The following is a 24,607-nucleotide window of genomic DNA, read 5'->3' as shown; positions in this document are numbered from 1 at the left end:
ATCCGGTATGGCGCATTCTGAAACACATATCAGACGTGGGGAAGTCATCGTTTTATACAACTCTTCCCTTCCCACCAGGGACAGAGGCAAAGTACCGCAGTGCATGGCATCCCCTATTAGTCTTTGTAGTTGTGGGCTAAGATTTTTGTGTGTAAATTCCTAATAGATCGGGGGTGATGTGTATTCCCAGATATAAGAAGCTGCCTCTCAATATAGGAGCCGCACATGTTCTGTGGAGCCTCAGTTCGTCACCCGTCAGTGGGAAAATTAATGATTTGGTCCAGTTGATATGGTAGCCAGAGTAGCTACCGAATGGGTTGAATATAAGGAGGGTGCTGCAATTGGAGAGTGTGGGATTGGACAAGTATATTAGGATGTCGTCCGTGTAAAGGGAGATACATTCCTCCCATTCTCATCTGCAGGGCATTCCCCACAGCAGTGGGTCCTGCCTCACCGAGCAAGTAGCTAAAGAGCCAGGGTAAATAGCATGGGAGAGGGGGGGCAGCCCTCCCATATGCCTTTATGCAGGAAAAAACCTCGGGAGACTGCACCATTAACCGTCACTCTGGCCAAGGATCCTGACCCAGTTGTAGAACCCCAGGAACAGCCCCAGCCTCGCCAGCACAGCAAACATAGTTCGACTATGCTGTCAAACACCATTTTGGTATCAAGGGACATTACGAACGCTGGGTCTGCCTGAGGCTTCTTGATTTCATAGACCACTCAAAATAGGCGCCGCAGATTCAGGCGGGTGCTCAGATGAGGAATAAAATCAGAATGATCAGGGTGGATTTTTGACATAATGACACTACGTAGTCTAGTCGCCAAGATTTTGGCCAGTACCTTAGTCTCCAAATTCTGTAGAGATATAGCCCTATAGGAGCTATAGTCCCTAGGTGGCTTGCCTTTCTTGTGTATTACAACTACTGTGGCTATTTGTTGGTCTCTCTACAGGAGCACCTTGTCTTGCGCCTCTTGGAACATGGACAGCATGTGTGTGGCCACCTTGTCCACCATCCTTTTATATAATTCACTAGTAAACCCTTAGGCCAAGTAGCTTTCCCTGACTGCAAGTCTCGCAATGCTGCAGTAAGGTCTTCAGTTAGGTCGGCATCTAATGCCTCCGTCTTCAGTGGAAGTGTGCGCAGTGGTAGATCCCTCTAGAAGTGGGTAAAAATCGGCCGACGTTCTAGTCATCGTGGACTTCTACAATCACTCATAATGGGTGGCACATGTATCTGCAATGGAGGGTCTCATGGTCTGGACTGCTCCCATCTCATATCATCTCTTACCTCTAGGACCCAGGAACTGACTGTGTCTCTTTTGTCAAGCCAGGCCATTAATTTGTGGGCCTTGTCTCACATATTGTATAGCCAGCATTGTGTAGCCAGTTCATTGCTATGCGCCCTGTGTTCCACCGGGCCTCTAACATCCTGAGGCGCAGCCAATATCAAAGCTCCTCCATCCCCTCAGCCAGTACCCTAGCCTCCAGAGCCATAATATTTTTATATATCAGATCACTTGAGTCAATGTTCTTATTTAGCACCCCCCCCCCCCCCCACCCCTCTTATCAAGGCCTGGGCCTGTCCCCCTCCCAATTGTCTTGAATGCTTCCCACAGAGTCAACGGTGCAGAGTTTCTCCACAAACTATAGCTTCACACTCCCTAATCTGGTCTTTGAGACACCTGTCTTTCAGAATCCAAGGATCAATCTTCGGAGGCAACACACATGGTGCGGAATAGTATGTATATTGTTTTGTTTGTGGATGTTGTAGCCTCCAGAGGTGCCTCCAGAAAGGGAACCAGGGGCCTACAGTCGGTCTGTGGGTGAGCACTAGGTTCCCTGTTGAGTCCCGGCTCCACCATTGTGTTCATGTCTCTACCGAGTACCGGGATCCTGTCTGGCATATCTAATAGCATGGTGCTCACCAGCAGGAGGGTCCCCACATGTAGGCGTGGAGGAACGTATACAGAGCAAACAGTTGTCTCACCGTCCCATGACTCTGACATTACAACATATCTACCCTGGGGATCGTGCCATGTGCGCCTTACTGTACGTAAGTGGTATGGACTGCTTGAGCAGTATTCATCCCCCTCAAGAGTTTGTGGTATACCTTGCGTGAGCCACAAATTTATAGCCAAATCAAAGGCTTTATAGTGGTTCTTATCCAGGCGTATGCCGGTGTGCCTGGCTTCTTGGAGAGCGGTGGTGAATCAGGCGGCTTTCCTGGGGCATTGTATGTCGGGGTTGTGTAGGGGGCGAGCTAGTCTGCGCAGTTGGAGATGGATGCCCAGGTGTGGTTGTCTCGTGTGAGGGTGTAACCTTGCTCCAGTTCCTTCATGGTGAGCGTGGGGCTGGTTTGGATGCCTTGGGTTTGTAGACGGCGAAGTGTACGCAGTGGTGGTCGGTCTATGGCAGTTGCGTTGCGTGGCTTAAATTGACGCGGATTCCTGCCGCGAAGATGGGATCGAGGATGTGTCCTGCTTTGTGGGTCGGTGTGTTGACAAGTTGTCTAAGTCCGATGCTGGCGAGGTTGTCACAAAGGATGGTGGAGTTGGGGGTCGCTCGGGTTGTCGAGGTGGAAGTTCAGGTCTCCAATGAGTATGTAGTTCATTGAGGCAATGGCGTGGGGTGCGATGAAGTCGGTGATGGGGTTAGCGAAAGGTGTCCGTGAGCCGGGGATTCTGTAGACGAGGCTTCCTCGGAGTGTGGCTTTGGTGGTGGTCTGGATCTGGATGTTGAGCGAGAGGGAGCCAAGTAGGTTCCAGATTTCCATGCCGTGTTGGTCTACGGAGCGTATGTTGAGGAGGATGCATTTTAGGGTGTCGGCGATGTTGGAGGCCGGGGTGGTGGCGAGGGTCTGTCAGCAGTGGAGATAGGAGGAGAACTGGCCTTGGATCGTGTTTGGAGAGACCTGTTGGCATTCCCTAAGTCTTCCGGGGAGGAGTGCGAGGAGGGTGGTGGTGTTGTAGCGGTGGATGGCCGGAGATCCAGGGTTCGTGGTGCTGGCCACGGTCAGGTCGCGGACAGACACAGACGGGCTTGCCTTTGGCGCACCAGCGGCGCGTCTGCGCAGCGGCCGGCATTAATAGGGGAGCTGGGAGGGAGGCACAGCTGGGAGGAGAGAGCGGGAAACGGCAGAGGGGAGGGGCCGCGGGGCAGCAGCAGTGGGTGGGGTAGCGGGAAGCGGGGAAAAACAGCCGGAATGGCACAACAACAAGCAGGGCACAATAAATAAATTAAAAAAACAGGCACAACAAGGCAAAAACAAGGCACAATAATGGGAAAAAGAGAAGCACAACAGGAGAGGCAACATGGCAAACAGAGGGTGCAACCTAGGCAGGAGCCGAGGCTCGAACGCGTACCTGCATGGAGTCCTGCCTGGGCAGAGGCACTGCATGGCAGACTGAGCTATGGTGGGGGGGGGGGGGGGGGGGGGGGGGGGGGGGAAAGCAGGTCCCTAGCCGAGGTTAGAGGACCAAAGGGGTTTGATGCCTAACAGACATCTAAACGAGTTAACTCATTTACTCATGAGACCAACAGATATGGCAACTGCATGTGAAATATTTAAATAGTCGCATTAGATGCTGCTAAGGCATCTGACAGAGTGAACTGGACTTATACGTGTGAGGCAATAAAGGTTTTTGGCTTCACAGAAAATTTTATTAAAACAATCCATGTATAATAGAAATCCTCCACTTCTAGGATTTTAATAAATGGGGAATTAAATAGTTTTCAGATAAAGAGAGGAACAAGGCAGGGGTGCCTACTTCTCCCACTACTCTCTGTACTTTATATCAAATCCTTTGCACAAGCAATTAGACTTGACTGGACAATAATTCTATTTAGAGTCTGGTTTGCCAATAATGCTTGCACTATATCAGATAGTATTCTTTACACTTTGAATCCACAGTATTCGATAGGTATGGTATAGGAGCAAGTGGGACCCTTAGGACAGTTATCAGAGTATCTAATCAAAGAAGATAAACAGAGATTATACTCTGGCAGAAGGGAGAAAACTATAAGACACCAAGCAGCAAGTAAGGTACTTGGGCATTAAAATAACAAGTGAGGAAAGTGATCTCTCAGCTATCAATCTCATTATGACATACAAGTCGTATTGTGGAAATGGTATAATGTACCCTTACATATCTATGGGAGAACAAGCCTTGTTAAAATGATGATACTTCCCAAACTTACTTTGGTTGTCAACTGCATCTCCTGAACGTTCCCAAAAGGATAAATAAAGAAAATTCAAGGTAATATAGGTAGCTATGTATGGGTGTCAAAATCAGACAGGCTGTCCTGGAAGAAGCTTAGAAATAAGCAGAAATCGTGCGGGTTCGCTTACTCGACTTTCAAACATCTGCATATGCTTTCCAATTAAAAGACTTTTGGATGCCAAGTACACAACCAGATAATTCATACCTAGGCCAGCTATATGCATCGATGCTAAAGAATTTAGCATATAATAAGTTCCTATATAAGTTCGGAGACTCCAAAATCTTTAAACAAGTGAAACAAGTGAAACTTAATAGGACCTTGAGAACATGGGTAACATTAACGAAAATATTCAATATACTTTACTATTCAGATGCTTCACTGATAGGACTCCCCAGGGACTCCAGAATTTTTGAAAAACATACTTAGTCACCAATTAAAGGTAGCAGGGATGGACAACTAGGGATATTTAAAGGAGTGTCCTTCCCTTGTAGACTGGCAGAAATGTCTGGCCATGACAGAAGAAAAATGTTAGAGATTCAAATATATGCAGTTTTGTTTATGTTGGTCGACACAAAGCTGGTACGAGTACCAGGCTACTGGAATAGAACAGGCGATGGCTATCAATCATAAGCCGAAGAAGGAAGTAGCCATGTGATATTGGGCAATAAACAAAAAGGTGAACAAGAAGTCTGCACAGTTATATTAAGTATGGGAAAATAAAGAGTTGGAGATCGCACATGAACATTTATGGAAAGTATCACAGACTTATTTATTACACATTAAAGCCTGCTGCACAAAAAAGAAACCACCTTCTGACTCGCCAGAGAGCGTACTAGATACCAAAGTAGGCCAAAATAATGAAACAGGAAACATATTATAAGAAGTGTCTGCTCAGAGAGGTTGACGATATGAACTGCAGAGTTTTTTTTAAAATGTAAAGTGGGTACGTTTCTTAAAGAAATCTTTGGACTAGAAATCAAGGTAAGCCATATATGAATCTTTTTTGGAAGTGATCAGAGGTTGAACTTTGAAGTGGATAAAGCATAGGCTTGGGACTTCTGTTTTATCTGATATTGTTGGCAAGCTGGAAAATGTGTAAATGGTGGATATCAATGGATTCGCCTAACATAGATTGGATCAAGTTGATCAGCAATATAAGAAACGGAGCTTGCACGCGATACAATTGAAGCAAAGAAACTTTGGAAGAATAATGAGATTTGGCAATTGGGGCATGCGAGTCCAATGATTACATCACAGATTTAATTAAGTACAGGTGTACCAGGGATAACCAGTTACAACCTATCACAATATTTAGTATGCAAGATCACTCAGTTTTACGGGTCTAGACAAAACATTGCCAACAATAAAAGTGGACATGCTATACTGAAAGGGAAAGGAGGACACTTTTGTTTTTAAAAAAATCAGAACATCTTCTAATGAACCAATCAGAAGCTCAGGTAAGGAAGACATACAACATTTCCTGTTTCTGCTGGTCTAAAAAGGTCCACCAATGGAGCATTCCTATGATGCAAAGGTTGGTGTACCACCTCCTGATGAAATGATCACTTGCAATTCCTGCAGAACATGGTGCTCAGGGAATCTGTTATCCCTCTGGGACACGTCCAACAAATGGCTTTACTAGGGAAAATCTTTCAAAAGAGTGGTCTTGAAAACAGGGCCTGTTGGAAAATGGCTCTCTGAAGTGTCACCCCAAACATGTTGCCTCCTCCTCTTTTTGCTGAATTCATGTTTTTGGCTTTAGGGTTCTGAGCACTGTACCACACCTGACCAGTGCTAAAGTGCATGTGCTCTCTCCTCGAAACATGGTACAATTGGTTTACACAGGATTAGCACATTTAATTTATTTCTAAGTCCCTTGTAATGTGGTATACGATATACCCTGTGCCTGTAAATTACATTTTACTAGTGGGCCTGCAGTACTGATTGTGCCACCCACACAAGTAGCACGGTAAACATGTCTCAGGCCTGCCACTGCAGAGCCTATGTGTTTTAGTTTCACTGTCATTTTGACTTGGCATTTATAACCCTTTGCCAAACCTTAAACTCCCCTTTATTACACATAGGTCACCCCTAAGTTAGGCCCTAGGTAGCCCATGAGACAGAGTGCTGACAAAGTAAAAGGTAGGACATGTACTTTTAAGTTTTGCATGTGCTGGTAGTGAAAAACACCTAAATACATGTTTCACTACTGTGAGGCCTACTCCTCTCATAGGTTAACATTGGAAATTCTTAATACCCTTTTAAGCTGTAGTTCCGGAGTAGAAATGAGTACCTGCACCAGGTTTCATATCTTTGGAATGGTAATGATAAATCCTCTTTAGTGGTAAAGTTGGTCTTGACATTTCTGCTTTAGAAATGCCACTTTTAGAAAGGGAACATCAATCAATCAATCAATCATAGCATTTGTATAGCGCGCTACTCACCCGGAAGGGTCTCAAGGCGCTGGGGGAGAGGGGTCAGTTACTGCTTGAACAGCCAGGTCTTGAGTTGCTTCCTGAAGGAGAGATGGTCCTGGGTCAGCCGAAGGTGGATGGTGAGGGAGTTCCAGGTCTTGGCCGCCAGGTAGGAGAAGGATCTTCCTCCGGCGGTGGCTCTGCGGAAGCGTGGTACGGTGGATAGGGCGTGGCTGGTCGATCGTAGCTGGCGGGTGGGCGTGTAGAAGGTCAGGCGGTCGTTGAGGTATTTGGGGCCCAGGTCGTGGAGAGCTTTGTGTGCGTGAGTGAGGAGCCTGAACGTGATCCTCCTACTGACGGGGAGCCAGTGCAGGTCTTTTAGGTGGCCGGAGATGTGGCTGTGTCAAGGGATGTCCAGGATGAGTCGTGCAGAGGCGTTCTGGATGCGTTGGAGTCTTTTCTGAAGTTTGGCTGTGGTTCCTGCGTAGAGGGTGTTCCCGTAGTCCAGTCGGCTGGTGACGAGAGCTTGGGTGACGGTCCTCCTGGTCTCGGTGGGGATCCATCTGAAGATCTTACGGAGCATTCGCAGGGTGTTGAAGCACGATGAGGAGACGGCGTTGACTTGTCTGGCCATCGAGAGGGAGGAGTCCAGGATGACGCCCAGGTTGTGTGTGTGGTACAGGGCAAGGGGCCACCAGGAGTCATCCCATGTGGAGGGCGATGGTCCCAGGATAAGGACTTCCGTCTTGTCTGAGTTCAGTTTCAGGCGGCTGTTCTTCATCCACCCGGCGACGTCTTGCATCCCTTCGTGTAGGCTGGTCCTGGCGGCGGCGGGGTTGTTGGTGAGGCGCAGGATCAGCTAAGTATCGTCGGCGTAGGAGATGATGTGGAGGTTGTGTTGGCGTGCGATGGCCGCGAGGGGGCTCATGTAGACGTTGAAGAGGGTTGGGCTGAGTGATGATCCTTGTGGTACACCGCAGATGACTTCGGTGGCCTCGGATCTGAACGGGGGGAAGCGGACTCTTGGTTCTTCCGGTGAGGAACGAGATGATCCACTCCAGTGCCTTTTCTTGGATTCCGATGTTGCTGAGGCGCTGTACTAGGGAGCGGTGGCAGACTGTGTTGAATGCTGCGGAGAGATCCAGGAGGATGAGGGCCCTGGTTTCCCCGTTGTCGAGCAGGGATCTGATGTCATCGGTGGCTGCGATCAGGGCGGTCTCGGTGCTGTGGTTGGCTCGGAACCCGGACTGCGAGGGGTCGAGGGATCCATTTGTCTCGAGGAAGGCGGCGAGCTGTCTGTTGACGGTCTTCTCGATGACTTTGGCAGGAAAAGGGAGGAGCGAGATGGGGAGGAAGTTCTTGAGGTCGGTGGGGTCCGCAGTGGGTTTCTTCAGGAGGGCGCCGAGCTCGGCGTGCTTCCAGCTCTCCGGGAAGGTGGCGGTGTGGAAGGAGGTGTTGATGACGTCCCGGAGTTGGGGTGCGATGATTGAGTCGACCTTGTTGAAAACGTGGTGGGGGCAGGGGTCGGTTGGTGATCCGGAGTGGATGGTGTTCATCGTGCAGGTGGTGTCTTCGGTGCTAACCGGGGTTGAGTTGCAGAGGGTGGTCTTTGCTCTTACAGCTCTGTGTGCCTGCAGACTGTCTCCAATACATTTCTGGGGTGGGTGACATCTACACTTTGTGCATTTTCTCTAGACATCCACAAACACAGGAAGGTTAGTTGTGTCCGGGTACTAGTCTGTATTCGGATGGCTCTTCCTGGGCAAGAAGGGAGGGAGGAGCGGACGCGGACACTTACACCTGAATAGGCCATGTCCTTTCCTCGCACAAAGGACTGATTACTCTCTACAGCTACTCTAGAGCCAGAGGTGGGGAAAAAAGGGCTTCTGTGCGCGTCAAAGACCCTTCTTTCAAGTCACCCCCACTTCAAAGGCACAACTGGGCATAAGTACTGGGGCTCTGACCCCAACAAATCAGACATTTCTTGACCTGTAACTAAACTCTGTCAGAAGAACTGCTGTGCTGCATCAAGAACTGACACTCTGCTGGACTTCTGATCTGGAAGACCTGTTTTTCTACTGGGCTGCCCTGCTGCTCCCGGACCCTGCTGAGGGAGGGCAAGACTCTGCCTTGCAACCAAATAGATCTTCAAAGGCTTGTTGGCTTACCTCCGGCTGCTTGAGTCTCAGGGCGATCAAAGTCTCTACCCCTGCTCCTGAGCCTGGTCCACTGGAAGTGGTCTGAGACGCTTGCATCAGAAAAATCAACACATCTCCAGCTTAAGAACTGGTAGAACCGGCTCACTGAGACTGTTGCGAGTGTAGAATAAGCACATTGCTCTCAGAATCAACAAATCGCCTCCAAAGCAGACGCATCAGAACCGCGCATCACCACCACTACATGGAGAAAATCAACACATCACCTGGACTGGGGGCTCGACATCTACACATTGATTTTCTGCACCCATCTCGCTGTTGCGACTAGTATCAAGGTACTCTGTTCACAAGGCCTGCGTGGCACTTGTCCCCAAGCAGTGCTCTACCGCGGTCAGCCTGAACTGTTGAATTTGCTCCGGTCCAGCGCGACTAGATAATCCCATTGGTGCTCATTGCTTCTAAGCGCTTGAACTCTTTTTATTGTTTAAAAATTCATATCTCGACTTCTACTTATTGGGTTTTTGTCATTGTGGTCTTGATTTATTTACACAATTGTCTATTTTTCTAACCTGGTGTGGAGTCTTTTTGTGGTGTTTGCATTGCAGTATTGTGTATTGTATTGCACAAATACTTTCCACATTGCCTCTTTAAATAAGCCCGAGTGTTCTGTGCCAAGCTACCAGAGGGTGAGCCTAGGTTATCCTTTAGTCTGTATGTTACTTATCCTGACTCTGCATCGGTTCTTGCTTGGACAGGGTGCTATAACTCTGCCAACCAGACACCTAATTTCTAACAGGGCCTAGGTACTGAAAGTACTGACGGAATCAAATGAGAATTCCTTACATTTCAAGGAAATCCCAATCTGAGCACAAAGGTAATGGGTAGACTGAAATTAAGAACCTCCCGAAGAGGCCTCACTAACAAGCCATCTATATAGGGGGTAAAGAAAGCGATCCAGGTGTTTTAATAGAAAGCCGTAACAATTGCCATAATATTTGGGAAGACTGTGCATATTAAAGTCCAAAAAAGGAGGAATCCTAAACTGCACATGAATATCCCAACTGTAAACCTAAAGCATTTCCTGTGCTTTTCTGCATACTGAAGGTCCACAGGCGCAAGTCAACAATGTGCCTGAGCAGACCACAAAAACCTGATGCAAAGTCAACATCAGAAGGGCAAATAAATACCCCTAAGCAAAATATGAGTTTACCAGAGACCATCTCTGAAAGAATAACGCTATCCGTCTCCTGACCAGAGTGTCACTGAAGTTCAAAGGGTAACTCAAGAGGAGTTTTGCATTTGTGAAGGAGGAAGAAAAAAAATGAAGCTGCAACCTCAGCTCCATCTCCATCACTGAAGGATTGAGAAAATTTCGATGGCAGACACTGGTGAGGTTCTAAAGTTTGCTTCTGCTGGGAGAGCTGGTAGGTGTACAATTTAAACTTCTCATACGGTTCATGAAATTTCCGAATGGGCAAAGATTGGACAGTTTAACAACTTTTTAAATGTTACCAAGCATGACATTTTCTTCAGTGAGACTCTGGCCATTAAAAAGGCATATCCACAAATCTAGGAGCTGAACAGCACCATAGAGGTATGCAGTGTGCATTCATGCATGTCTTCTTTACAACAATAGAGCCCACTGATTGCACCACAGCATCCAATGTATTCAGGCCAGTCTGCATAGATAACGCAGCACCATTATGAAAAGGGTCTCTGAAATCCTAAGAAAGCTTGGCTATAGCTGTAGCAGTTAATTCCCAGAAAGTGTAGGAATATCTAGCCAAACAACAGGTAGCATTGAAGGATTTTAAAGCAGAACTCACTGAAGCAAAGTCCTTCTTCCCCAGGGTATCAAAGTTTAGAATCCCTATCTGGAAGAAACAAAAATCTTTAAAGCTGGAAGAATAAACAACAAGCCTTTACAATTCAACGGTTTTGCCTTTAGAAAAGTTTGAGCTATTGGCATTGTAAATGACAAAATTTGTATTTATGTGTTGGTTTTGAAAACAGATACATAAATGGCAGTGTCATTTATATTGCCAATAGCTCTAAATTTTCCAAAGGCGAAACCGTTGCATTGTAAATGCTTGTTCTCAAATGTTGGTGTCAGTGGAGTCATAGTACACAACTTATTGCCAAACCTAAAAAAACGAGGTAATGTGTGTTTTTACAGTCATTGAATGGAACTGATTATCTGTCCAAAATAAAGCGTGCTCTTTACTTCGATAAACAAACATTCACATATGTTTTGAAGGATATTTAGACACTCCTAGTAGCAAAAGTGCACATTGCCTCGCCACCAAACTTGGACAAATGGCCCAAAAATGTCTTTTTCGAAATAACAGACAACGAAATACGTGGAAGGCACATACAGTCATTGTCATGCCCTCCTCGTGACAGTTGTGGCTTTTAAGCAGGACATATGCTTCTAAACTAGAAAACAGCACAAGGAAGCTAACACAATGCATAAATCACACACTAAAGGAAACTGGTCTGTAATTTCTTTGTACACATGGGAACGCATACTCCAAAACGTATTGGGCAGTTCGGTTTCTTCTCAGGGTGGCATGTCGGGGCTCTTGCACTAGGGGTGCCAGTGCTTCTGGGGTCTGACCCCTGCCATAGCAGTAGGCCCCTGGGTAACATGCCTGCGAGGCTGCTCTTAATTCTCAACTACTTATGAAAACGTGCCGTTTGTGTGTGCCCATTCACATTCTTCAGGTCGGCCAGACAGTGGCACATTCCACACAGTCAATAAACACCTTCCGTGCCTTCAGACATCTTAACGTAGGTACCCAGGACACCTTCGCAAATAGGTTTAATTTAAAGAAATCAGGTGGGTACCAGAAATATAGCGAATACATGTGTAACTTGCACCAGAGGAATCTAGAAATGCACAATGTTCTTTGTGAGCCAGGGGTATTGTCACAGGTAACAGTGAGAAGCTAACCCGGCAATCAACATCATTGGCACAGCACTAATCAGCTTTTACAACAACCAAACAGCCACAACCTGGGCAAGATGTGTCCAAGGGATTTACCCATTGAGTGTCTACGTGGAAATACAGAAGTGTCCGTATTCTGAGACAATAGTGTATTCTTGACATATCTGAAGGGTGACGTGCTGCAGACACCTTCAACTCGATGCACTGACGCTGTGAGCAAAATGGCCTGTCACTATCAATAGTGTATGAAAGGTACATACACTGCAAGAAGAAGAGAAAGATGTCAGCAATCACCTTCCGAAACAAATGTGTGGGTTTGTGAGCCTTTGCCCTGGGAACGTAAGGGATGTGAAAGCGGCAAGTCCAAGTAATTGCTGAAGCACTCTCTAACAATAACTAGTTGTCTTGCAGTTTTCTGGTCATTACATATAACGGGCAGCAGTTTGTCTAAACACAGATAATTCTTTCAGTTACTGCAACAAAACCTGAATCACACATAATAATTCTCCCCCCAAGGCCCACAACTAACAGGTTATTCAATGATTTGCCCCCACAACGTCACCGTTTGTGGTATTTCTGCTCTTTCTTACTGACACGCCAAGCGACCAGGTAGGGGTATTTTACAAACTGCACCTTCTGCGGGCTTCGAGCATCCCTGCTTTCATCCGTGCTCGCTGCCTTAAACCGGAGGGCACGCACTAGCCTCTGAGCTGCTCAACCTTAATTAAAACTGAAAAGCAGCGGGGTGATTTGCAGAACCCGGAATGCCCTGGTCTGAAAGGACTTTTTTCTCCTTTGATGGAACTCCAACTGGGGTGGGTTGAGGTAGCGGGGGAGGGTGGGTTGCAGACCCGTGCGCCTGAGAAGCCGCTATTCGAGTGGCAGTTCCTATTGCAGGTAAACTCCACATTGAGGGAGGCAGGTAGTTCCCGCATAATAAACACCACGCGACATGCAGCTCGCAGACCCATCTGCCATTATTATAACCTCTGGCGACGTGTAGGTCTTTACCACCATTAACGTCTTAACAGGGTGTGAAACCGTCCATCTAACCAGTTTAAGAAACATTTTACAGATGTTAACATTCCGAAATCAAGCTGTACACTTTTTGCAGTTGTGCACTCTCAATATAGAATTTTCTTTAAGTGGTCATGAACGTTTTATATAGTCACTCCCATCTCCAGTAATGTTTAAAGAGTATATGATTTCCTGCTGGGCAGCCCCGGCACGTGACGGCGTCCGTGGCGATAAGAAAACTACAGACGTGGGGAGGAGGGACGGTGCTGCGATTTAAACAGCCAGCCAGCTCCTTGCTTAATGAAGATGCCAGCCTTAATAGCCTTCTTGTGGTAAATGCCGGAATTCTGCCCTGGAAAAGGCGAACGAGCGCGGGGGAAACATGCTTGATTCCCGTCCAGGAAAGACATGGCTTGGCAGTTCGGGCTGGACTGTTCCCATGAGGCACAGGGTCAAGGCTGATTTGCATATGGCCATGTCTGAACTGGGGTGGTGTGGAGTGCAAAAAAACGATGGATTTAGGCCCAGATCTCTGTACAGGGGTGAATGTATGACATTGTTCTGCATTCTGTCCATCAACTGTTGTTTTGCATTTGTCACCCCGAGTGGGATGGGTATGCTCAGACGTGAGTCCCATGCTCTCCACACCACTGGAGTTAACCTATCCTGGCTGAAGACGGCTGATAGCCAGAAACCGGTCCTAGGATGCTTGATTCCGGTCCAGGAAAGACATGGCTTGGCAGTTCGGCTGGACTGTTCCAATGAGGCACAGAGTCAAGGCTGATTTCATATGGCCATGTCTGAACTGGGGTGGTGTGGAGTTTAAAAAAACGATGGATTTAGGCCCAGATCTCTGTAATGGGGTGAATGTATGACATTGTTCTGCATTCTGTCCATCAACTGTTGTTTTGCATCGGACATATTGTTGAGGCACGCCCAAATTGAAGGCAAGCGGAGCCACGGAACCCGAAGTTGCTCCGGAGGGGAAAGCCGTCTTGGCAAACACACCATACATCGTATTTAAAAACTGCGATGGATTCGACTCCGGTCCAGGAAATGGAGGATATGGAGCAGAGTCAGGATCCACACGAGGTACAGCTGGCGCCGGAACAGCTGGATCCACAGGCACAGTCCTGTGCACAGAAGAAGGTTCATCCTGAGTCTGTAAGCCTTCCGAAGCCGGAAAGCCCCTCGGCATTGGCGACCGCGCTGGGGTATCTTTAGGCGAAGGTGTATGAACCGGAGTCACCGGAGGAGATGGTGAAGGAGACACAAAGTCATTTTGACGAAGACGAGGTGCCGGAGAAGGTGACTTCAAAGCCTTTCTCTTCGACAAACGAGGCCGAGAGCCATGCCTCCTTTTCTTCTTATGCTTCCTCAACTTCGAAGCGTGCAATGTCGAAGACTTGGACTTTAATTTGGACCTTTTTCGACCCCTCTTCTCCTTCCTTACATTAGCCATGAAGAGCTTGGCCTCACGCTCTTTCAAGCCCTTCGGTTTCATCTTGCGACAGCATGAGCAGCATTCGACGTCGTGATCCGATGACAAACACCACAAACAGTCTTCATGAGAGTCAGTGATGGACACATGACCCCCGCACTCTCTACAGTGCTTCAATCCTGACTTTCTCTACGTCACCATCTGAAAGCTACAGTAAAACCTGGAGAAAATACAAAGTAACTCGAAAACAGTATGGAGAGTCCCAGAGAACCGTTACGCTTCAACGGGGCGGAAAAAAGGGAACTGATGTCATCACGCCGACAAGGCTTTTTTATGGCTCCGGGTATGTCATGAGAGCGGAGCCGTGGCATTGTGACATCATCAGCAAGGAGAGCTAGGAAAAAAGTTTCAGCGGAATGTTGGCGCAGGGGATATTCAAAAGGTAAGGAATCCGCAGGCAGATGTATCCATCAGAAGACAGAGTTACTGGCACGCGGTGGCAGGGGCTGTGCTTCCAGGTCAGTGGCAAGCCAGAGAGGCAGCGACAATAGGGGGACGGCGTGGTTTCTCTGCTGACAGTTCCTCTCTGCCTACAGTAAGGGCCTCATGTGAGGCCGTTTTTATTTCTTTTTCATTTGCTTATGTACATGTTGGATTCTGTTTTAAAAAAAAAAAAATACCACCTTCATTATTGGTAAAGTGACTGTTTCATTTTGTGTCTCAGTTCCGGATTGGTCCCTTGGGGAAGGAGATGTGAGGGGGAGGGGGGCGGGAGCTGAGGTTCTGCCTATTTGAAGGGGGCTTCCTGTTCTGTACTCCTTATTGTTATGATGGTGGGGAAGAGAGCATCCACGCGCAGGCATGTTTTGTCCTCTTCGGAGGAAGACTAGCAGATTCCTGCTGGTCTGCCTCTGCTCTGGGCCAAGCTTTGGATGACGGGGCTAAGCCCAGGCGCAGGGGTGCTCGTTCTGCTGTGGGTTTGTTGGGCTCCCCTTCTGGAGAATCCTCAGCTTCTAAGGCTGACCGCCCTTCCACCTCTACTGGGAAGTTGGTGCGGAGAGAGGAGATTCCAGACATTCTGCAGCACATCCGTGTGAATGTGAGGTTTGAGCCTTTTTCATCCTCTGAGGCAGTGGAAGGCATGTTCCCACAATATGTTAAGCCTCCTGTTTTTGCTATTCCATTTCATACCCAAATTAAGGACTTGATCACTGGTGAATGATGTGACCTGGAAACACTCCTCAGAGCTCAGGTTTCTACAGAAGCCGTTTTCACTGGAGGAGGGTGAGGACTCTCTTCCGCACACTGTTAAGGTGGACGCCATTCTGGCTACTCTGATTGGTCGTACTGCGATTAATCCTGGGATTGTTCTCATTCTGATGCTACAGACAAAAAGATTGACGGGTGCATAAGAAGGCTTTCTCTGTAGAAAATCTGACTTTGAAAGCTGATATTTATTCAGCATATGCGGCTCAGTCTCGTTTCTGACTTTGAGAAGTTGGCCACAGCGATTCAGGAAGGAACTGATTGTCCCGAGTTGCTGGTGCACATGAAAGCAGCAGGCCTTGTTGCTGGTGTGCATGCCTTGTATGTCTTGAAATCTTGACAACTGGTTCCAAGGTGTTAACTTTGAGGAATTTGCGGAGGCAGGATTGGAAGGTGGACTTTTCTGAGAAGTCTTATCTCCTGAAGACCCCTTTTGACAGTAAATTGCTATTTGGGGATCAACTGGAGAGCATGATTACCAAGGTTTTCAAGAATCGAAGCATGCTGTGCCATACAAAAGGGAAGGCTTCTGTTTCTTCGCATCGCTTTTAGGATCTGCCTTCTTTCTCTTCTTCATTTCATTCCACCTTGAAGCTCTCCAATCCTTTTTCGGAGCATTAGAGGAAGTTCCAGCCGAAAAAAAGTTGTTGCCTCGGTGGGTGCCAAAGATCAGCAGAATTCTTTCAAGCGGAAGTCCTGAAACTATTGCAGGTGGGCGTCAATTCCTGTGGGCGGAAGGCTTTAATTTTTTCTGAACACATGGCGTCGGGATGTGAGGGATCATTGGGACTTGAACATTATCAGTAGTGGCTATCGTATCGTCTGTCACTCTGCCTCCAGGCTGGGGCACCATCCGTACTCCTTTCCCCAGGGATAGGAGGAGTAGGCGGGCTCTTCTGAAAGGGGTTCTAGCTCTTCTGGAGAAGGCGGTAACTGTCCCGGTACCCGTGGAAGAACAGGGGCTGGGTTGCTATTAGATTTTTTTTCTAGTTCAGAATGTGCCCGGTAGTTTCAGGCAAGTTCTAGATCTGAAGAGAGTGAATGTGTGGGTCAGGATCGTTCATTTCAAAATGGTGACCTTGCAGGCCATAATTCCCTTGGTCAGTGTCCGGGACTTTATGACCTCCATTGACCTCCAAGATGCCCCAAGGGTCTTCAAAAAGCTGTTGGGTGCTTTGGTGGGGATGGCTCACAGTCAGGCAATCTTCTGTCATTTTTACCTCAACGACTGGTTGGTTCACACTCCCTCAAGCCGGTTGGCTCAGAGACTAACAAGGGTGGTGCTGGACATTTTGCAGGAACACATTTTTTTGTTATCAATCCAAACAAATCCTGTCTTGTTCCGCTCGGGACGTCTCTTTATTGGGGCAAGGTTTCGTACTGATTTGGGCGTGGACACGTTGCCAAAGGTGCGGGTGGTGAAGATCCAGTCCGTGACATTTGGAGTTTTGACACGTCCAGGTGGCAACGTATTGGCTCCAGGTTCAGAGGGATCCAACTGTGTTTCTGGTTCCCTGGCCTTGCTTTTATTTGCACACACTGATGGCTCACATCCTGGCGCATTGGTCTCCCCATGGCCTTCCTCTAACGTCTCAGATTCCTACCTCCCCTCAGTTCCGGGTGGACCTAGGTTGGTGGCTTGTCGGGATCATGTCCCGAGGGGTGCGTCTCTCTCCCTACCTGCCCTCTTGATTATCACAATAGATGGCAGTATGGCGGGTTGAGGTGCCTGGATGGGGGTGCATAAGGTCAAGGACTCTTGGTACCAGTGTCAAAGCAGGTAGCCTTCGAATTGGAGGGAGTTTGAGGCTGTCTGCTTGGCTCTGAGGGCCTTCTCTAGGATTCTGAAGGGGGCGGTCGTTCGTGTCAAGAAGGACAACGTTACAGCTATGGCTTATGTGAGCAGGCGGGGGTATCAGGTCTCCTTCTCTGGTGGGATCTCCAATACTTTGATGGACACTCAGCAGGGCCATTCCGTTGTCAGTGGATTATTCCCTCTGTCAGGAGATGTCTGTGGTGCTTACGGAGCGGTGGTGTGTTTGCCGATGATAGGTCATTCTTGTTGCCCCGGTTTGGGCCTGGGCCTCTTGGTTTCCTCTTCTTGTGGAAAGGAGGGAGGTGGAGTGGTTGTTGCCTCCGACTCCCTCCCCCTTGATATTCCTTGTGTTACAGTGGGATGTTCTGTCCCGGATGCGGTTAGCAGCCTGGAGGTTGAACAGCTTGGTCTGCTGCATAAGGGGGTTCCAACTAGTTTTGCACCGACTCTGCAGTCTACTAGGCGCTCCTCTACCAATTAGTCTTACTTGTGTCACTTGCATTCTTTCAGTAGCTGGTGTTGGGGTAGGGGTTTGGACCCAGCTTCTTCTGCATTGTTTGATGAGATGCTCTTTCTGCAGGAGGGGGCTTCTTTGGGGTTGAAGGCTGCCTCCCTTAAACTTCAGGGGGCTGCAATTATGGCTTTTCGGAGTTCCTGGAACAATCGGTCTGATCTCGATGGTTTAGTGGGTCAGCTTTTCAGGGGATTGAGTAATTTTCTTCCTTCTCCTTGGAAGCACTTCTCTTCGTGGGATCTCTCTTTGGTTTTGGTGGCATTGATGGTCGTTTCAGTCACTGAATTTGCGTTTATTGTCCCTTAAGACTTTTTTTGTTGGCTATTTCCTCCACTCTGCGTTTGTGTGAGACGGGCACTTTGTCTTGTAAGCATTCTTTTTGTAAGGTTTTTTTAAAACAATCATTTTGAGGCCTATCCTTTCCTTTTGCCCCAAGGTTGATTCCCAATTCCATAGGGACCAGGAAGCAGGAAAGCCTCATGTGTAACGCATAGAAGAGAGGGAGGAGGACTCAGAGTAATGCAATTGCCATTAAGTAATTGAAGCATTGGTTGCTCAACTGCTTGGGCAGGGAAAGCGGTCTATCTGTGCTGGGATATCCCTATATTTCTGTGCTGTGACATCCCTATTGTTGCTTATTTTTGCTTAAAAAGTGATTTAAACTTAAAGTAGGCTTGCAGCTATTTTTCTTCACAGTAACATCTGCTCTCAATTTACCCGACTTTTAACATATCTTGCCATGCTGATGTTTGTTATAGAGTATTTTTTAGATCACGTTAAAGATAGGCGTGCAAGCCAATTACAAAGGACTCTGGGATCGCTTGATTTGTCAAAAGGCACATATCTGGTTCAGTCAAATATAAATTCATATTTTTAGACTCCACTTTTCACAGCGTGTTTGATGAAAGATATGGTTGTACCACATCTCGGACAATGATCTTAAACTTTGAAAGGAATAGGACTCACTTGACTCTGCAAACTCGCACACAAAAGCACATACGCAGAAGCACATTAATGAGGTGAATGAGGCCAATATTTAGAACATAAAATTGGCACAATGTCAATATCTCCTGTACCAACTAAAACATTCATGAGTAGAGTGTAAAATATGGAGGAAGCAATAAAGATTTCATGGCTCCCACATTGTGTTTAGACTAGCATTACCTATCCCAAATTCTGAGCAGATATTAAGCATGACTTACCTGTGTTCCAATACTCCAGTAAAACCAGCCTACATAAGAAGGATGCCTGAACCAGGAGTAGACACCAGCTGTCACAAGAATATGAGTATTTGACTTCTCATTCTGGACAATATGATTGAAGTTTGAACCAGCAGTAAGCATTGCAGCTTTTCTCAGGGACTCCCCGATTATCACCATCATTAATCCAATTAGAGCAACCCATGTTATTTGCTTCATATCTGTAAATGGGGGGAAAAACGACATTTCTGAGAAATGTAACATGGATGAAAAGTTTATTCGACTGTGTATTGTAGGGTGAAATATAACAACATGTTTGGACTCAAGTCACCTTTGTAGTGACCACCAAGAAAAAAGCATTTATTTTTCCTGGTACATTTATCACAAATGAAGGTAATCTGCTAAACATAGCTTACAAGTTGGCTCTAAACCATTCTGGTGGATTGTGCATAATCAGTAATATCAAGATCTGGATAAACCTCACCAGTCAGCGTTCATGGCCTCTTCGCAGTCACGTATCACGGTCTTCTGTTGTAGAGAGTAGACCATGCCTATGCATGGGAAAGGCAGTTAAAACCAGGATCAATGGCTTGGGGGGGCCAAGGAAAGACAGGCTAGGTTTGTGTAGGAGGCTAGCCCTTTATATGAAACAGCAAAATGAGACATGTCATGCAAAGAGCCTAGGGGTTTCCTTAAGAGTGGACAGGGACTTGCTCTAGCAATCCCAAGTTGATCCTCAAGGAGTAGTGTGGTCGAGAAGCCTTAGGCTTATCAGAGGGGAATGTAAGACATCAGCAAATTCACACAATAGTAAATAAATGATGCAAAAGACTCAGCGAGGAGATTCACACAAATTTATAAAAATAACACCTATCTTTAGATATATTTAGGCACCAGAACCAAGATGATCATGCAAGTACGTTTTGCAAGAGAAATTCTTTTGTATTCAAAAAGTCGCCACGTTGTGCAATTTTTAGAAGCTGCAATTTTATCCTATGGAAGGAAGACCAAGTACGGCATTGGGGTACAGTACAACAATTTACGGGACCAATCTCCCGGAGATAAAGCGAGTGGTGGGCAATGTCTAAGGCAGCACCAGACACCAAATGTGGCACAGGGTGGCCATGTGCAGGGGTGCACAACAGCGTTGGGTGTCCAATGCAAGTCTATGGAATGCGGTCATCATGTAAAGAGGCTGGAGTCTGACTGGGTTGAGCCAATCTGGCTGAACCAACAGGAGGGCTTAGGCCTCACAATGCTTGTGGACGTAGGGACACCTTTTCGTCCTCTTCTCCACAGCCTAGTGGCGAAGGGGCAGAGGTGTCTTTACTTGCTTGGTTTTCCTTACTGGGAGCAGTCGCAGTATAGGGGGCCTGTGTGCAGAGGCTGCAGGTGACATCGAGAGGTCAACAAGAGGCAAAACCACAGTAGACTCAGTCTCTGAAGAGCTGGGGGACCACACTGACACTGTTGGCCCACTTCAACTCGGCCTTGGATCGACAGGTGCCGTGGTGTATTTAGGCGTTGGGTTTTGGCTGTCTTGACGCCCTCGGGTCTCTTGGGTTGCCTGCAGAGTGCAGGAAAGCACGTCCGCTGCTTCATGGGAGTTCTTGACTCCTGGGCAAAGTGCTGGCAGGTTTCCCAGGCTTTGGGGGTACCGCAGCTGCAGGACAAGTCATATTTTGGCGCAACTGCAGAAGTCAGCAGACAGGACAAAAAGGTTGGCGCCAAATCAGTTGCGGAGACTTCAGTTCTTGCTCTTTGAGACACTTCACATCAGTCTTCTTTTGGGTCAGCAGGATCTGCTTTTCTGCTGCCAGGGGCTCCCCTAAATACTGAATTTAAGGATGTTAGGGGAGTGTAGGGTAGTAGCCAATGGGCTACTGACCCTTGGGGTCACTACGCCTTCTATATGACCACTTCCTGTATGAAGTGGGCATAACTTTGTCCCAGAATTCCTACGTTTGCCAACACAAAGACGGCTGACTCTGAAAAGTTGTGGCCACCTCAGATTAGGCCACCTTAGGGGTTGAACAAGCCTGTGGATGGGCATGCCTGCCAGACTAGCTAATTTTCCTACCTGTCCAGGTGCCAAAGGGCTCTGGACAAAGGGGGTCAGCTTCCTCTCCTGTGGGGGAAACCAGACTAGCATTTCAAAGGCGGTAGATGCTTTGAAGCTCCCCTGCCTTGGAATGCTAATCAACAGGTCATCCTGGGGGAGGGGCGGGGGTTATCATCCTCATCCCAAGTAGGCTTGGTTTCTAACCTTCTGAAAGCAAAGGTCTCTCACCATTGGGGGTCAGACACTCGTCTCTGGTGGCAGGCTGGCCAGAACCATTCAGCTAACGCATCATGGGCTGGTAGATTTTCAGGTGGCATGTATTAATACATCCAACAATGGAATCAGTGTGGGTTTATTAATAAGATGTTTGATACCAAATATCCCTATTTTCAGTGAAACCATCATGTAGCTGGGAGCTCGTTTTCACCAGTGCCCAGCACATGTTTCACTTGCACTGGCAGTAATGGAACTGACCAGCACAGAGGCATATCTGCTCATGCAGGTATGCCCTCACATGTAATATAAAGCACCCTGCCTTACGGCTGTAAAGTCTGCTGTAGGCGTGACTTACAAATATTACATATTACATATTACATGCTGTGCATCACTGTTCTTTAGCCCACTCTGCCACCCCAGTTCAGACATGGCTATATGCAAATCAGTCTGAACCTGTGCCTCATGGGAACAGTCCAGCCCGAACTGCCAAGCCATGTCTTCCCTGGACCGGAAACAAGCTTCCGAGGACCGGTTTCTGGCATTCCAGCCGTCTTCAGCCCGGCTTGCTTGAATCCAGTGGCAAAGTGAGCAAGGGACTCACGTCTGAACATACCCTGCCACACTTATGGCGGCCAAAAGCGGTACAAAAGGGGGCGGTGATGGACGGAGCATCTGAATCAATCAAACACTCACACCCAGTCAAAAGATCTGGGTTTAATCCATCATTTGTCTGTCTAGGATTCTGAAAACTAGCTTTGCTTCAGAAAAAACATGTGATTGACTACCATAAGATTACAATTAAAAATAACAAGCATTAGAAATGCAATAGGTCTCGCATTAGAAAAGTTGGAGTTATTGGTCTTGTAAATGACATATTTTATTTATTTGTTGGTTTTTAAAATTGCTAAATTGATGGCTTTGTCATTTACAATGCCAATAGTTATAACTTTCGCGAATGTGACACCTATAGCATTTGGAATGCAACATGTTTTGTATTTACGTGACTTAGATGGCAGCTCTGGTCGTTAGGCCACATCTCTAGAGAGCAGGAGAGTGCAGCAGGGGAGAGAAGCACAGCAATGCAATAGGTCTCGCATTAGGAAAGTTTGAGCTATTGGTATTGTAAAGGACACATTTATTTATGTGCTTGTTTTGAAAATAGCGAATTAATAGCTTTGTTATTTACAATGCCAATAGTTTTATCTTTCGCAAATGTGACACCTATTGTAACACAATATGTGTTGTGAGGGTGAGGGTGAGTGAGGGTGAGGGAGTGAGGGTGAGGGGTTGAGGGGGTTGAGGGTGAGTGAGGGTGAGGGGTTGAGGGTGAGTGAGGGTGAGGGGTTGGGGTGAGTGAGGGTGAGTGAGGGTGAGGGGTTGAGGGTGAGGGGTTGAGGGTGAGTGAGGGTGAGTGAGGGTGAGTGAGGGTGAGGGGTTGAGGGGGAGGGGTCGAGGGTGAGGGGTCGAGGGTGAGGGGTCGAGGGTGAGGGTGAGGGGTTGAGGGGGAGGGGTCGAGGGTGAGGGGTCGAGGGAGAGGGGTCGAGGGTGAGTGAGGGTGAGGGGTTGAGGGTGAGTGAGGGTGAGGGGTTGAGGGTGAGTGAGGGTGAGTGAGGGTGAGTGAGGGTGAGTGAGGGTGAGTGAGGGTGAGGGGTTGAGGGTGAGTGAGGGTGAGTGAGGGTGGGTGAGGGGTCGAGGGGGAGGGGTCGAGGGTGAGTGAGGGTGAGGGGTTGAGGGGGAGGGGTCGAGGGTGAGGGGGTCGAGGGTGAGTGAGGGGTTGAGGGTGAGTGAGGGGTTGAGGGTGAGTGAGGGGTTGAGGGTGAGGGGTTGAGTGTGAGTGAGGGTGAGTGAGGGTGAGGGTGAGTGAGGGTGAGGGGTTGAGTGTGAGTGAGGGTGAGTGAGGGTGAGGGGTTGAGGGTGAGTGAGGGTGAGGGTGAGGGGTTGAGGGTGAGTGAGGGTGAGGGTGAGTGAGGGTGAGGGTGAGGGTGAATGAGAGTGAGGGTGAGGGTGAATGAGAGTGAGGGTGAGGGGTTGAGGGTGAGGGAGTGTGAGGGGTTGAGGGTGAGGGAGTGTGAGGGGTTGAGGGTGAGTGAGGGTGAGGGGTTGAGGGTGAGTGAGGGCGAGTGAGGGCGAGTGAGGGCGAGTGAGGGCGAGTGAGGGCGAGTGAGGGCGAGTGAGGGCGAGTGAGGGCGAGTGAGGGCGAGTGAGGGTGAGTGAGGGTGAGTGAGGGTGAGTGAGGGTGAGTGAGGGTGAGTGAGGGTGAGTGAGGGTGAGTGAGGGTGAGTGAGGGTGAGTGAGGGTGAGTGAGGGTGAGTGAGGGTGAGTGAGGGTGAGGGGTTGAGGGTGAGTGAGGGTGAGGGTGAGGGGTTGAGGGTGAGTGAGGGTGAGGCTGAGGGGTTGAGGGTGAGTGAGGGTGAGGCTGAGGGGTTGAGGGTGAGGCTGAGGGTGAGTGAGGGTGAGGCTGAGGGTGAGTGAGGGTGAATGAGAGTGAGGGTGAGGGGTTGAGGGTGAGGGAGTGTGAGGGGTTGAGGGTGAGTGAGGATGAGGTGTTGAGGGTGAGTGAGGATGAAGTGTTGAGGGTGAGTGAGGGTGAGTGAGGGTGAGTGAGGGTGAGTGAGGGTGAGTGAGGGTGAGTGAGGGTGAGTGAGGGTGAGTGAGGGTGAGTGAGGGTGAGTGAGGGTGAGTGAGGGTGAGTGAGGGTGAGTGAGGGTGGGTGAGGGTGGGTGAGGGTGGGTGATGGTGGGTGAGGGTGGGTGAGGGTGGGTGAGTGAGGGTGAGGGTGAGTGAGGGTGAGGGTGAGTGAGGGTGAGGGTGAGTGAGGGTGAGGGTGAGTGAGGGTGAGGGTGAGTGAGGGTGAGGGTGAGTGAGGGTGAGTGAGGGTGAGGCTGAGGGGTTGAGGGTGAGTGAGGGTGAATGAGAGTGAGGGTGAGGCTGAGGGGTTGAGGGTGAGTGAGGGTGAATGAGAGTGAGGGTGAGGCTGAGGGGTTGAGGGTGAGTGAGGGTGAATGAGAGTGAGGGTGAGGGGTTGAGGGTGAGGGAGTGTGAGGGGTTGAGGGTGAGGGAGTGTGAGGGGTTGAGGGTGAGTGAGGGTGAGGGGTTGAGGGTGAGTGAGGGTGAGGGGTTGAGGGTGAGTGAGGATGAGGTGTTGAGGGTGAGTGAGGGTGAGTGAGGATGAGGTGTTGAGGGTGAGTGAGGGTGAGGGTGAGTGAGGGTGAGTGAGGGTGAGGGTGAGTGAGGGGTTGAGTGTGAGTGAGGGTGAGTGAGGGTGAGGGGTTGAGGGTGAGTGAGGGTGAGGGGTTGAGGGTGAGTGAGGGTGAGGCTGAGGGGTTGAGGGTGA

The 24,607-nt window shown here is 48.5% G+C and overlaps 1 protein-coding gene across 1 annotated transcript in view; it reads right to left on the bottom strand.

Annotated features, from left to right (window-relative positions):
- Positions 1-24,607, bottom strand: part of ICMT (isoprenylcysteine carboxyl methyltransferase) — a 131,372-nt gene that overhangs the window by 60,177 nt on the left and 46,588 nt on the right. The window contains exon 4 of the mRNA XM_086921719.1: positions 18,999-19,216. Coding sequence (XP_086777845.1) covers positions 18,999-19,216 — 218 coding nt within the window. The remainder of the gene's footprint in view (positions 1-18,998; positions 19,217-24,607) is intronic.

The sequence above is a fragment of the Lissotriton vulgaris genome, chromosome 5 (genome assembly GCF_964263255.1).
Source record: "Lissotriton vulgaris chromosome 5, aLisVul1.2, whole genome shotgun sequence".
Classification (NCBI taxonomy): domain Eukaryota; kingdom Metazoa; phylum Chordata; class Amphibia; order Caudata; family Salamandridae; genus Lissotriton; species Lissotriton vulgaris.
The sequence above is the reverse complement of the archived record's forward strand: the minus strand, read 5'-3'. Positions and strand labels throughout refer to the sequence as shown.